General features: G+C 37.4%; 1 protein-coding gene across 1 annotated transcript; it reads right to left on the bottom strand.

Moving 5' to 3' along the window:
- Positions 1-45: 45 nt before the first annotated feature.
- On the bottom strand, positions 46-13,675 carry LOC112002021 (uncharacterized). Its single transcript, XM_065760660.1, has 6 exons — positions 11,681-13,675; positions 7,449-7,722; positions 7,213-7,297; positions 3,439-3,563; positions 3,280-3,343; positions 46-2,129 (listed from the first exon to the last, which is right to left on the bottom strand). The coding sequence occupies exons 1-6, from the start codon at positions 13,555-13,557 to the stop codon at positions 121-123; spliced, it is 4,434 nt and encodes a 1,477-aa protein (XP_065616732.1). The 5' UTR covers positions 13,558-13,675; the 3' UTR covers positions 46-120.
- Positions 13,676-14,935: the final 1,260 nt, after the last annotated feature.

Genomic DNA, 14,935 nt, shown 5'->3' with positions numbered 1-14,935 from the left:
TGGTTTACAAAAATTATTCAAATTATACTATCAGTGGACTGCTAATTATAGTAAAAGAGTGATATATTACAGTTCATTAGTAATTCCTACAAGAACATGAATAGTTAACAATATTGCAATTCACCAGTAATCCCCACAAGAACAAGAACCGTTCACAAAGTGGTGAAATCGATTACGGTCCCTCATCACAATCTTACGACCAGTTATCTTTGAAATCAACTTGGTCACAGCATGACAGTCTAGACATACACGGAGGTTCTTCACAATCTTGATAGTAGTTCCAGGTTGAGTACTGATGAGCCCAAAAGCCATAGCTAGCTTCTCACTGTGAACTTCAAGGGATTGCTCCTTTTGTCTCTCCCCTAAGTCATGTAACACAATTTCTGTCTGTGGGGTGTAGCCGTGTGCCTTGAGCCAACCATTTATCTCCTCTAGCATCATGTAAATTTCTTTGCTGTTTGGGTGTTTCTTATCTCCAGCAACAAACTCGTGTACCTTATTATTCACTTCAATTGAGCTACAGCCAGGTTCCTTCTGCACTCCACTGTCTTTCATCAAGGTCCTCACCCTTGCCACCCCATCCCAGTTGCCAGCGGCTGCATATATGTTTGATAAAAGAATATACGTTCCTGAATTTGCAAGGTTCTTGCCAACCAGAAACTCTGCAATTTCCTCTCCCAAAGCAATGTTATCATGGAGCCTACAGGCTGCAAGCAAAGTTCCCCATAAGACAGGATCTGGCTCTGTGTTCATGTTTTTGACAAGCGCATATGCTTCTTCTAAATGCCCAGCACGGCCAAGAAGATTTACCATACACCCATAATGCTCAATCCTTGGTTCAATCCCATATTGATCTTTCATTGAATGGAAAAAACTCCATCCCTCGCTGACTAAACCCGCGTGACCACAAGCACTCAAAATGGCAATGAAGGTTACGTGAGTAGGATGGTGACCAATCATGCACATTTCATTAAACAATTGCAAGGCATTTTGGCTAAATCCATGAATTGCATACCCTGTAATCATTGAATTCCAAGCAACGACATCCTTGTCTTTGATCCTATCAAAAACCAATCGCGCCTCCTCCAAACTACCACACTTGCTATACATATCAACCAATGCAGTACCAACATGAACATTGATCTCAATCCTATTATTCTCAATGTAAGAATGAAGCCATCTACCAGACTCCAAAACCCCAAGCTGCCCACAAGCAGAAAGCACAGACAACACCGTCACTTCATTAGGCTTAACTCTTGCCCTCAACATTTTTCTAAACAGTATAAAAGCCTCATTTGGCATCCCATTCTGAGCATACCCATCAATCATCACATTCCAACAAATCACATCCCTCTCCTTCATTTCTTCGAACAACACACGGGCCTTGCCAAGCTCCCCATATTTAGCATAGCAAGTAATCATTGCCGTCAAAGAAACCAAACTCTTCTCAGCCATAGTATCAAACAGTTGTTGCGCAGACACCACATCACCCCCTCTCGCATAAACGTCGACGAGACCAGTCCTAACGAATAAATCCGACACGAACCCAAGTTTGATCGCTTGGGAATGAAGGGCTTTTCCGGGTTCAAGCGGGCAGGATTTTAAGAGCGAAGAGAAGGTGAAGCAATTGGGTTCGACACCGTGAACCAGCATTTGTGCGTAGTAGAATAGTGCTTGGTCGTGCAGAGCGCGCTGTACGTGACCGTTAATAATGGAGGTCCAGAAAAAGACATTGGGGTTGTGGGTGCGTTCGAAGAGGGAAACAGAATAGTCGAGGCGACCGAGAGTGTAGTAAGAGCGCTGGAGCTTGAAATTCAAGATGGAGTGGTGGTGAAGGCCGTGGCGGAGGAGTGCGGCGTGGAGTTGGAGGAGGTGGTTGATGGATTTGGACCTGTCGATAAGAAAGACGAGTCTGTCTACTGTTGGAAATTGGTGAGCGATGGTGTTACCGGTGGGCAGTGGTGGTGGCGGTGGGGTTGAGTAAATGGTGGTTGAGGACATTATGCACGACGGCGGCAGAGAATGCCTTGTCTTCGATGACGCGGGCGGCGGAGGAGGCCTCGTCGGCGGGGACGGGTTAGTAGTGGTTGGAGTCGGAGGATGATAGGTTTTCGGAGAGGCGGACGATCACGGCGTCGCGGATCCGCTGCGAGGATGGCCAAATGCTGATGGAGAATTTCGAGTTATCCGGTTTGGGTGCTGCAGCGTCTGCCATTTCCTTTGTGTAGTACTTTTAAAATGTTTATTATCATTATTTTTTTAATATATTTAAAAATAGTAATTCATTAAAATTCAAATTTCACTTTCTTTCTTAGAAAAAACAAACGGCATTCACAGCTATAATTGCTATAACGTCATTTTAACATTTAAGGGCCGAACTGGTAACATTGCCTAACATTATTTGTATTTTTTGAAATTATGTGCATGTAAAAGAGTGTGCAAAAATATATATAATATTATTTAAAAGTTAAAAATTATTGATCAAAATCTCATACCAAATTGTCCTTAAAACTCTAAAATGTGTTCCACAATAAAGCTGCTATACTTAAACAAAATAACAACTAAGCTACGGTACGTTGTTATCTTTGACACTTGACAGCTTACTATAGCTATAAACTTATAAAAAATTATAATATTTTATTCTTTCTCTCTCCTATTTACTTAAAAAAAAAAAAATCTTCTCTCTTTCTTCTCCCTTTCTCTCTATCGCCGTCATCCCCCCCCCCCTCTTAAAATATATATATATATATATATATATATATATATATCAGTCTCCTAAAAATAAAAATAAAAATAAAATTTGTTGTTGTTGTTGTTTTTGGTCATAGTTTCCCCAATTGTAACCTCATGTAAGGATCCCTTAGATTAGGATTGTAAGCATCTATCTCAGATTAAGATTGATTTCCTCTGGCCTTTCTTCAATGATAAAGTGGGCTACTCCTTCCATTACAACTACATCTTGCAAGCTTTCCCAAGAACATTTGTTTGCTAAATGAGCTTCAATGTGTTTCAGGGGAAAATTATCCTTGGAAAAAATTTTCAACAAAAACTTATTTTTCTCATTATGTTAATTAGTTTTTCTTTTGAAGGTATAAGTTAATTACTTATTTTCCTGTGCGCAAATTGGTCTACTATTATTACTGCAGTCGGCTGCATATAATTTCATTCATGTGACATGCTTATTTAGTTTAAATTTTTTTTGCCTTTTCTTTTATTATTTGGAAATTTTATATTTGGTTTGGTAATGAAGGTGTTTCCTTTGGTGATGATAGTACATACTTATCACCATGTTGCTGTGATTGACAAAAGCCCCACAATGACCAACCATCTTTAATCTTGTTGTCTGCAACATCATAGTGTTAATATTTCATAAAGGCCATTATAATGGATGATTAGTAGATGTCACCTTATTAGCTGCACATAAGAAATGGGAAAAACCTGCAATTTCTGAGAGTTTTTTGGTTGCAGATGCTGCTCAGCATTTGGAGTGGGTTGCGACAGATAAATAGGTTGAACATGACCCAGATTCTCCAGGTGGGTACCTAATTGTTCTTTCCATATTCCTGAAAGGATTTAAGCTCTAGACACCTGAAGGTTTTGACAGTATGATTTGTTCCCAATCTAATTTCTAGGCCAAAAGTATTATAATCCTGTTGGAACATTTTGCCTACCTTTTTTGCAAATTCTATTTGTTGATAAAAAGATATTCACTTCTATGAACCTCAAGCTCCAGTTTTTCCCAATTGATGATGGCACTAGGAGAGGCTTGGAAATGGTGATATTAAAAAGGAAAAAAAAAATTCTTATGAGTTTAGTATAATCCTTGCCTATAGCTCACTCTTATTACCTGGAAGAAGATATTATCGGTATTGGAACATCTAAATCGCAATTTCTTATGAGTTTTTTTTTTTTTTTTAATAATCCATCTCCCTCTTTGTTCAAGTACCTATTTTCCTTCTCGCGTATATGTCAATCATTATCTAATCAGGTAGAAGAGAGGCATGATATCAGGCATTACTTGCATGTGGAAGACTTAAAGCCTAATTGATAAATATTAAATAATTTAGCTTTTATTTAGAACTTGGTACGTCTACTTTCATGAGAAATACCATTTTGAATGGTTTATGATTATTATTTTTGGTTAAGTTTATTCTGATAGCAATTGTGTGACTATCTTTTGTGAAACTGTCAAAGCCTAGTTACAAAAGTACACTAATTAACATGAATTTTTTGAAGCTCATGAAGCTGCCTTTCTTGAATTTTTAACAATTTCATGGGTTTTCAAAATGATTCTATTAGATCTCATGAAGGCTTCATTGCTGAACTTTGAAATAATAAAAAAATATTTAGATTAGATTGGCACTATGAAAAAACAATAAAGAGGAGTAATGTTTTATCAATTGTTGATGAAAATAGTGAAGATCAAAAACCTATTGAAACAAAGTAGTTAGAGATAAGCATAATTACTTTATACCTTTATGTAAAGTTATTTTCCCATGCATCACACGGGTTTGGACTAATTTTATTAATACTTGAGCACTACATACTTTATCACAAGCCTAATCTTATAGGCTTTTATAAATATTCAATAATTGGGTATAAAAGAGGTTTCCTATATAGAAAACAAAAAATGCCTTTAAGTTTACTAATTTTATTATAAAATGATAATGAATATCATTTATACCACATCATGTGCAGCTCTAGGCACAGTCCAGGGGTTCAAATGAACCCCTGAGTTGGGCCAAAAAAAATTATATATATATATATATAATTTATTTTTTAATTTGACCCTCCTAAACTAAAATTTTGAACCCCTGGACCTAAATTTTTTTTAAGCTCAGTTGAAATAAATTTCTTAATTATTTCTTACCACATCTATAATTTAATAAATAAATTTCTTCATTAATTTTTGTTGTCTTTAAAAATTACACATCCATTTATAAGAATTAATTATTTCTCACACACATGCATATATATGTTTGTGCTAGAAATCTTGCCTTAGACATAACCTAGTCACCAAACTAACTTGCTATTTGCTAAAAGATTAGTATCTTAAAAGGATGTGAGAGAAGAATGTGGATAGAATAAGTGAATTACGAAAGTGTCGTGGAGATTTGATTTACACAAAGTTGAGTTCCTTGCACAAATATGATATGTGGTTAGTGAATTTTCACTAGTTCTTTTTTCTGAGTTATTTCTAGTGTGTGGTTGGAGGAATTTTTTATTTATAATAAATAGGATATATGGTTAGAGAAGTTTCAATTGAAGTTATTTTTTCTTAGATTTCTTTTGATTTGTTAAAGAACATTGGGGATTATAGGTTTTCCTCTTTCTTCTAATATAATATTTTTACTTACCACCCCCCTCGCAAAAAAAAAAAACATTCAATTTGAGCTTTGGTTATTTTAGTCATTCTTGTTGGTTTTTTTGTTCGTTTGGGAGAGCATATTTTCATTGGTTTATTTGGCTTAAAAAATAAGCTGGGAAAAAGTACAATTGTATCCTTTTTTTTTTTTTTTTTTTTAAGTTGTACATAGTCCAAATAAACTGAATGGCAGATGCATGGGACTTTTATTCCATTTCCAAAGATCCAGTTTCTCTTTTACAGTAGGGCAGATGTAATGTTATTTTCTCCTGTTTTGTTGTGTTGTTAATATTATGTATAATATCTCAATCTGTTATAATTATATGGATATCTCTTTCCCCAAAATATGCACGTCCAACATACACACATACATAACCTTAGCTTATAATATCTGCATGTATGGACTAGGCCAAATGATTAAGCAAATTTTTTTCTTGGTCGGTTTGATATCTTTCATGTGGTGCATGTCATATTTATGTGGGAACTTGGAATCGTAATTGTATGCTAGTCTTCATTGCATCGCACAAATTTATTTGGTGTACTGATTTTGTTATTATCTTTGTTCAGGTGAATTAAGGAGTACTCTGAGCAAACATAAAGGACCCATATTCTCTCTAAAGTGGAACAAGAAGGGTGATTATCTTCTTACAGGCAGCTGTGATAAAACTGCAATTGTATGGAATGAGAAGGCAGAGGAATGGAAACAACAATTTGAATTTCATGCAGCTGTTACATTTGAATGAATGTTGATACTCATCAGTGTTTGTCTTGTGCAACAATTTCCTTTGTTTGGGTTTAAACTTTAATATTTTTGTATCATCTAGGTCCAACACTTGATGTCGACTGGCGCAACAATGTTTCATTTGCAACAAGTTCCACAGACAATATGATATATGTTTGCAAGATTGGAGAAAACCGTCCTATCAAAACTTTTGCTGGGCATCAGGTTTGTTCTTGAATTCTACTGCTCATATTGCTCCCTAAGTATTGCTTCTATATTTTTCTATTCATGGCCAACCTTGGGGCTTAGTGTGGATTTTTGCTGGGAATTGCCAGCTCCACCTTTAGGAATGTTTCAGTTTACCCAAAATTTATGCATCGACCCTAAGATTAATCAAGTAGCAAAACATGTATTTACCAGCTTAGTGCCTACATTAGTGGTAGTAGTTACTAGAATTGCCTCATTGTGTCTAAATCTGTTCACTTTGACTATCAAGTAGCGAAACCTGTTGGCTTCTGCATGTTTGGAAAGCATTAGATCAAACTGTGTGCATTGACTTATGAAGTGATTTCATTGTAAAGTTTTTTTTTTTTTTTTTTTTTTTTTTTTTTTTTTTTTTTTTTTTAATGCTAATTATGAACTTTGTGCAATTTCAGGGTGAAGTTAACTGTGTCAAATTGGTCCAACAGGTTCTTTGTTGGCCTCTTGCTCTGATGATATCACCGCAAAGGTTGTTTATGCTATTCCTTCCTTTTAGGAAATTGATTTACATCTTATGTTTTATTTTTATTTTTATAAGTAATTACTGCTTCATCAAATAAAAAACAAAAGCACAGAAGGGACCAGAGCACACAGGCAGGGTGCTAGGGGCCAACAAAGAAAACAAAATTATAAAGCAAGAAAATTACAGCTATCAAGTATATCAGACGAAGAGTTAAAAGGAAAAAAACCGGCATTTGTTCTTTCAGATAAAGTCTAGAAGAATAGCAGCTTCAAATCATGAATCAACCTCTTGCTTCCTTCAAAAGTGCAAGTATTCCTTTCCCACCAAATACGCCATATGAGACAATGAGGGATCATGGCCCAATTTCCCAAATCGCTGCATATCTATATTTGTTAAACTTACTTGGCCAGCTTACTAGAGGATCCACAACCCCATTGGCATAACCCACAGAACGCCAAGTAGAGAAAACACCAAATTCCACAACTCTCTAGCAACAGGGCAGTGCATAAGTAAATGATCAATAGTCTCCTCATCTCTCTTATACATTCAACACCAATCGATCACCATTACTCTACACCTCCTCAAATTATCACTACTTAAATCCTCACCAGTGCCATAGTCCAAAGAAAGAAACTAACCTTTGTAGGTACTTTCGGCTTCCATATAGACTTCCAAGAGAGTTGAGTAGAAGAATGTAAGGCCCTATAAAAGGATCTAACATCAAAAGTCTGCTTGGAGGAGGGAATCCAGCACAGCTCATCCACTACATTCTTTCTCCTCAGGCCAGAATCGATCCAATCCATAAAGGAGACAACCAATTCCAATTCCCAATCTTGTGTTGGTTTAACAAAACTGACATTCCAATGATAACTATCCTCTGAAAGAGATAACAAGTCTGCCACTGAAGCATACCTGTTACAAGCAAAGCCATAAAGTTCAGGGAAGTTGTCTTTCAGAGGAAGCCCCCCACACCAAGGGTCATGCTGGAATTTTATAGAAGAGTCATCTCCCACCTTAAAGTTAACAAAACGATAAAAAGTGTCGCACCCCTTCCTGATCCTCTTCCAAAGACAAACTCCGTAGGGCCCTTGCACAGAATTAGACCACCAACTTCCCCTGCATCTTATGTTCCATTGACATAGATTTTCACTGTTGGTATTATATATGTGCGTGTTTGTGTGTCTGCACTTTTGTCACTGCAAGGGTTGTTTATGGTACTATTATTACATTGATTTGCATCTTATGTTCCATTGTCGTTGATGTTTGCTCTTAGCATTATCTCTGTGTGTGTGTGTGTGCCATCTTCAATTTGTATTTCAATCTTTAAATTAATTTGACCTCTTTCATACAGTTTCATCACATTTCTTCTTGGCTTATCTTGATTCTTGTCACTCCGAAATATATATCGTTCTGTTGGTTTTTTCTTTTTGGTGTGTTTTTGTTTTCAATTTCAACTAATATATAGCAATGTTGTAGATATGGAGCATGAAGCAGGAAAGGTATGTTCATGACTTAAAGGATCATGCTAAGGTACTGTGGAGATTTTGTTTCTCTTTTTAATCTCAATGTGTTTGCCTCCCAGCATATGCACTTCAGCTCTGATTGGATTGTTCTCAGAAACATTGAATAATTGTTTTGCAGGAGATATATACTATCAGATGGAGTCCCACTGGACCTGGTACAAGCAACCCTAATCATCAGTTATTGTTGGCAAGGTATACGTTGTTGATTTAATGAATTTGAATGCCATTAATTTTCATCTACTTTTATGCATTTGCACTGGTTATCTAGTTATTCTATTTGATAGTTCTGGAATTGCTTTTTTAGTTGATCATTTAACTTTTTATTCCTTGAAAAGCGAATTTAATATGGATTATGAATTACGGATTTGTTCTAGAAAACCTATTAATGTTATCAAAATTTTCAGAGGCACAGAATTATTAGCTACTGGCAGCCTGTAGTAAAACTCAATTGATTATATAAGGTGCTTTTACTTTGAATCTTTAGTACCCTTGACTTGTATTATTAGTCTTGACTCGTCTTGTATTGTTAAAGAAGTTTGTATTTTACTTCTTCATATATACAAAACACATTGAACTTTAATTAGTTTCATACAATATTATTAAGAGGTAGAGTGCATCAGGAGTTGTTAAGTGAAGCCACCATTATGTTGAAAATGTTCCATCACCATTTGGTCTTCAATGATGGTCAGGCTTATTTTCTCAGACTGTAGACTTCAAAATTTACGACTTGGCCCATCTTCAACTCCTGTCTGTAGTGATGGATAACTTTACTGCATTAATATATTGTGTTGGTTTCACTATTATCATTTAACTTTCCTATCAAAAAAATATATCGTGCTGCTCATTGTATTTCTTCATGCCCGCCTCCCTTTCATTTTTTGGTTGAGGAGGCTGCTTTTGGGTTAAACAATATATTACTGGTTTAGTTTCACATTTAGTCCTGAACCTTCACCCCATGATTTAAAATGGTCCTCAGGCTTTGAAATGTTAGCTCTTATTTTGATTCTCTCTACTCCAAAACAAAGTATTTGAATGGCCAATCCTTTCCCTTATATGCTGCTATCAAAATCCTTGGGATTTCACTGAACAATCTCTACTCAAAATCAAAGCAGGGGTTAACTGCAAGGACTTTTTTGACACAAACTTTTCTTTTTGATAAGTATTTTTTTTGACACAAATTTAAAAATGTAAGAACTAAAATGAAGCATTTCAAAGGATAGGAAATTAGAATACTGCAACACTCATGAGGGTTGCCAAGCACACTTCACAAATGATTGATAGCTCAAAGGTGACTTTCCCCCATTCTTTTCCAAGTATTAGTCATTGGAGTGACCAGCAATTAACGGAGGGAGAGATTCACTTAAATGAACTAACATAGGCATAAATACTTCAAAGCTCAAATGCATTTGAAAAATGAAAGTCCAAAGTTTGAACTCGCCTTCTGTATAATATCTGCGGGATTGAAGAGTGTATGACTCACATGAGAGAAAACGTCAATTACAGCAGTAGATGCATAGTCCTGTTTATATTTTAATGAATTTGAAACATGGGGCAAAGGTTGAGGACTACATGTGTAACTAAGCCTATATTACTGTGTTAAGATACACTAAGGTTTTGCCAGGACAAGATCTGAATAAATTTTTTTGTGCATCATATTGCATACAAACCTCTCACACACACACACACACACAGAGTTAAAATATTCTGTGTTGCAGGACATATTTAGGTCTTCATTCTTGTTTTACTTATTTCAGTTAAAATATGTTGTTGGTTGTGTTTCTATGTAGTGCATCATTTGACTCAACAGTGAAGCTATGGGACGTGGAACTTGGGAAACTTCTATACAGCTTAAATGGACACAGGTACTGGCCCTTGCTGCTGTCATTGATGTTATTTGAAGGTGATTATAACCGATGAGATGCTTTTAAATTTCACTGATCTCTTATATTGAAACTTCAGGGATCCTGTATATTCTGTTGCATTTAGCCCAAATGGTGAGTATTTGGCTAGTGGATCTCTTGATAAATCCATGCACATCTGGTCATTGAAGGAAAACAAGATTGTCAAAACTTATACTAGCAATGGGGGCATATTTGAAGTTTGCTGGAACAAGGAAGATTGCTGCATGTTTTGCCAACAATACAGTTTGTGTTTTGGATTTCAAAATGTAAGGTCTTGGAAAATGCTCTACAAATTTCCTGGTTTTCCAAAGCCCTATGACCTCAGGAATGATATTAACTTCTTAGTTGGTCTTCAAATTTTAGTTGTAGAGATGTTACTTTTAATGGGGATGGATAAAAAGTGTATTTTGGGGGTAGATTTTGCGTTTTAACCATAGATCAGGCATTACTCGCTTGTGTTGATCGCTTTTGTAATTGCATTTACTCAATTATCTGTCAGGCTTATTAGCTTAAATGGACACAGGTACTGGCCCTTGCTGCTGTCATTGATGTTATTTGAAGGTGATTATAACCGATGAGATGCTTTTAAATTTCACTGATCTCTTATATTGAAACTTCAGGGATCCTGTATATTCTGTTGCATTTAGCCCAAATGGTGAGTATTTGGCTAGTGGATCTCTTGATAAATCCATGCACATCTGGTCATTGAAGGAAAACAAGATTGTCAAAACTTATACTAGCAATGGGGGCATATTTGAAGTTTGCTGGAACAAGGAAGATTGCTGCATGTTTTGCCAACAATACAGTTTGTGTTTTGGATTTCAAAATGTAAGGTCTTGGAAAATGCTCTACAAATTTCCTGGTTTTCCAAAGCCCTATGACCTCAGGAATGATATTAACTTCTTAGTTGGTCTTCAAATTTTAGTTGTAGAGATGTTACTTTTAATGGGGATGGATAAAAAGTGTATTTTGGGGGTAGATTTTGCGTTTTAACCATAGATCAGGCATTACTCGCTTGTGTTGATCGCTTTTGTAATTGCATTTACTCAATTATCTGTCAGGCTTATGCTTGGTAGGAGTGAATTGTAAGTTTGTAACCCAATTATGTACAGAATTATTTGAATTGGACCATAATTTATGGTTTCTAGTTTACCATTTCTTTTCCCAATGATTGTTATTCGGGACGATGTTTGTTACCCAGTTACATTGCGTTTACTTTGTTTATCCTTTCAGTTTTTCTTTGCTGAATGTTTATCTTTTCAGTTGATATTGAGGAATGAGCCCAACTATCACCAGTCAAACAGATTAGGGGAATTTGCAGTTGGTTTACAAAAATTATTCAAATTATACTATCAGTGGACTGCTAATTATAGTAAAAGTGTGATATATTACAGTTCATTAGTAATTCCTACAAGAACATGAATAGTTAACAATATTGCAATTCACCAGTAATCCCCACAAGAACAAGAACCGTTCACAAAGTGGTGAAATCGATTACGGTCCCTCATCACAATCTTACGACCAGTTATCTTTGAAATCAACTTGGTCACAGCATGACAGTCTAGACATACACGGAGGTTCTTCACAATCTTGATAGTAGTTCCAGGTTGAGTACTGATGAGCCCAAAAGCCATAGCTAGCTTCTCACTGTGAACTTCAAGGGATTGCTCCTTTTGTCTCTCCCCTAAGTCATGTAACACAATTTCTGTCTGTGGGGTGTAGCCGTGTGCCTTGAGCCAACCATTTATCTCCTCTAGCATCATGTAAATTTCTTTGCTGTTTGGGTGTTTCTTATCTCCAGCAACAAACTCGTGTACCTTATTATTCACTTCAATTGAGCTACAGCCAGGTTCTTTCTGCACTCCACTGTCTTTCATCAAGGTCCTCACCCTTGCCACCCCATCCCAGTTGCCAGCGGCTGCATATATGTTTGATAAAAGAATATACGTTCCTGAATTTGCAAGGTTCTTGCCAACCAGAAACTCTGCAATTTCCTCTCCCAAAGCAATGTTATCATGGAGCCTACAGGCTGCAAGCAAAGTTCCCCATAAGACAGGATCTGGCTCTGTGTTCATGTTTTTGACAAGCGCATATGCTTCTTCTAAATGCCCAGCACGGCCAAGAAGATTTACCATACACCCATAATGCTCAATCCTTGGTTCAATCCCATATTGATCTTTCATTGAATGGAAAAAACTCCATCCCTCGCTGACTAAACCTGCGTGACCACAAGCACTCAAAATGGCAATGAAGGTTACGTGAGTAGGATGGTGACCAATCATGCACATTTCATTAAACAATTGCAAGGCATTTTGGCTAAATCCATGAATTGCATACCCTGTAATCATTGAATTCCAAGCAACGACATCCTTGTCTTTGATCCTATCAAAAACCAATCGCGCCTCCTCCAAACTACCACACTTGCTATACATATCAACCAATGCAGTACCAACATGAACATTGACCTCAATCCTATTATTCTCAATGTAAGAATGAAGCCATCTACCAGACTCCAAAACCCCAAGCTGCCCACAAGCAGAAAGCACAGACAACACCGTCACTTCATTAGGCTTAACTCTTGCCCTCAACATTTTTCTAAACAATATAAAAGCCTCATTTGGCATCCCATTCTGAGCATACCCATCAATCATCACATTCCAACAAATTACATCCCTCTCCTTCATTTCTTCGAACAACACACGGGCCTTGCCAAGCTCCCCATATTTAGCATAGCAAGTAATCATTGCCGTCAAAGAAACCAAACTCTTCTCAGCCATAGTATCAAACAGTTGTTGCGCAGACACCACATCACCCCCTCTCGCATAAACGTCGACGAGACCAGTCCTAACGAATAAATCCGACACGAACCCAAGTTTGATCGCTTGGGAATGAAGGGCTTTTCCGGGTTCAAGCGGGCAGGATTTTAAGAGCGAAGAGAAGGTGAAGCAATTGGGTTCGACACCGTGAACCAGCATTTGTGCGTAGTAGAATAGTGCTTGGTCGTGCAGAGCGCGCTGTACGTGACCGTTAATAATGGAGGTCCAGAAAAAGACATTGGGGTTGTGGGTGCGTTCGAAGAGGGAAACAGAATAGTCGAGGCGACCGAGAGTGTAGTAAGAGCGCTGGAGCTTGAAATTCAAGATGGAGTGGTGGTGAAGGCCGTGGCGGAGGAGTGCAGCATGGAGTTGGAGGAGGTGGTTGATGGATTTGGACTTGTCGATAAGGAAGGCGAGTCTATCTACTGTTGGAAATTGGTGAGCGTTGGTGTTACCGGTGGGCAGTGGCGGTGGCGGTGGGGTTGAGTAAATGGTGGTTGAGGACATTATGCACGTCGGCGGCAGAGAATGCCTTGTCTTCGATGACGCGGGCGGCGGAGTAGGCCTCGTCGGCGGGGACGGGTTAGTAGTGGTTGGAGTCGGAGGATGATAGGTTTTCGGAGAGGCGGACGATCACGGCGTCGCGGATCCGCTGCGAGGATGGCCAAATGCTGATGGAGAATTTCGAGTTATCCGGTTTGGGTGCTGCAGCGTCTGCCATTTCCTTTGTGAAGTACTTTTAAAATGTTTATTATCATTATTTTTTTAATATATTTAAAAAATAGTAATTCATTAAAATTCAAATTTCACCTTCTTTTCTTAAAAAAAAACAAACGGCATTTACAACTGTAATTGCTATAATGTCATTTCAGCGTCAAAAACTCTAAAGGTCCATTTGGATATAGTTGAAAATTGAAATTAAAAATTAAAAAATACTGTAGTAAAATAATTTTTAAATATATGAATAGTATCGTGGAACTCATTTTTAATAAAAAAAATAATTAAAAAGTAAAATTTATGGGTCCGTAAACAGTGCACAGTCACTGTTCACAGCAAAAGTCAAACTTTCTATATGGGAAAGCTGAAAAGTAAAAAGAAAAAAGAAAAAAAAGAGAAATGCAAACGCATCTAGGAAGCGCAAAACGCGCTTACCAAACGCACACTAAGTGCCCGTTTGTTTCAAAATTTTGAGCCCAAAAGTCTGTTTGGCTAGTAAAAAAATGCAACTTTTATTAAAAAGTTGTGTTTTATAACTGTGAAGAAAACACGCAATCCTTAAAAGCTATCTTCAGGTCCATTTTGCAAAACGTTAGTGCGCGTTTTGATATATTCGTTAGGGTGAGTTGGGCAATTACCAAACTGCCCTCAAATAAATGATGCTCATGTCTTTAGATCACGCATAGTTCCTCATTCCTCTCATCTCATCTCATCTCTCTGCTCTACGCAAAGCCAGCTCCCTCACGCCTCTCAGCTCTGCCCTCTCAATAACAAATTTCCAAATCCAAACACAAAAAAAATCTATAACAAATTCCCAAATTAGCTAAGGAAAAAAAAAAAAAATTAATCCCTTGCAAATTAGGATTCCTCAAAATGCAAAACAAAAAAAATCAGGATATAGCAAAATCTTTCAAATGGAGTTTGTACCCATCTTGTGGTGGATGGATTATGGAGGTTTGGAGAAGAAGTTGAAGAGTCTCTCCAAGAGGACGGATGAGTTTCGGTGGCTTTTAGAACACGCCGAGACCGCAATCATCGAAGCGACCGGCACCGAAACAGTCCCCACCATTGCCGTCTCCACCGGAGGGACCCTTCAAATCCCAACAACCACTCGCGACTCCTCCACCACGGCCATCGCCACCTCCATAACCACCGCCGCCAAGAAACG

This window comes from Quercus suber, unplaced genomic scaffold, assembly GCF_002906115.3.
Source record: "Quercus suber isolate HL8 unplaced genomic scaffold, Cork oak 2.0 scaffold_377, whole genome shotgun sequence".
NCBI lineage: Eukaryota > Viridiplantae > Streptophyta > Magnoliopsida > Fagales > Fagaceae > Quercus > Quercus suber.
Note: the sequence above shows the minus strand (reverse complement) of the source record. Positions and strands in the feature narration are given on the sequence as shown.

Excerpts from the sequence above, each read along its gene's own strand:
- LOC112002021 (XM_065760660.1), bottom strand. The coding sequence starts at position 13,557 with ATGTCCTCAACCACCATTTACTCAACCCCACCGCCACCGCCACTGCCC. Across the intron at positions 7,298-7,448 it reads AGCCGAAAGTACCTACAAAG|AGAGTTGTGGAATTTGGTGT; the intron begins GTTAGTTTCTTT and ends CCCTGTTGCTAG. Across the intron at positions 3,564-7,212 it reads TCCTCTAGTAAGCTGGCCAA|GAATATGGAAAGAACAATTA; the intron begins GTAAGTTTAACA and ends AAATCCTTTCAG.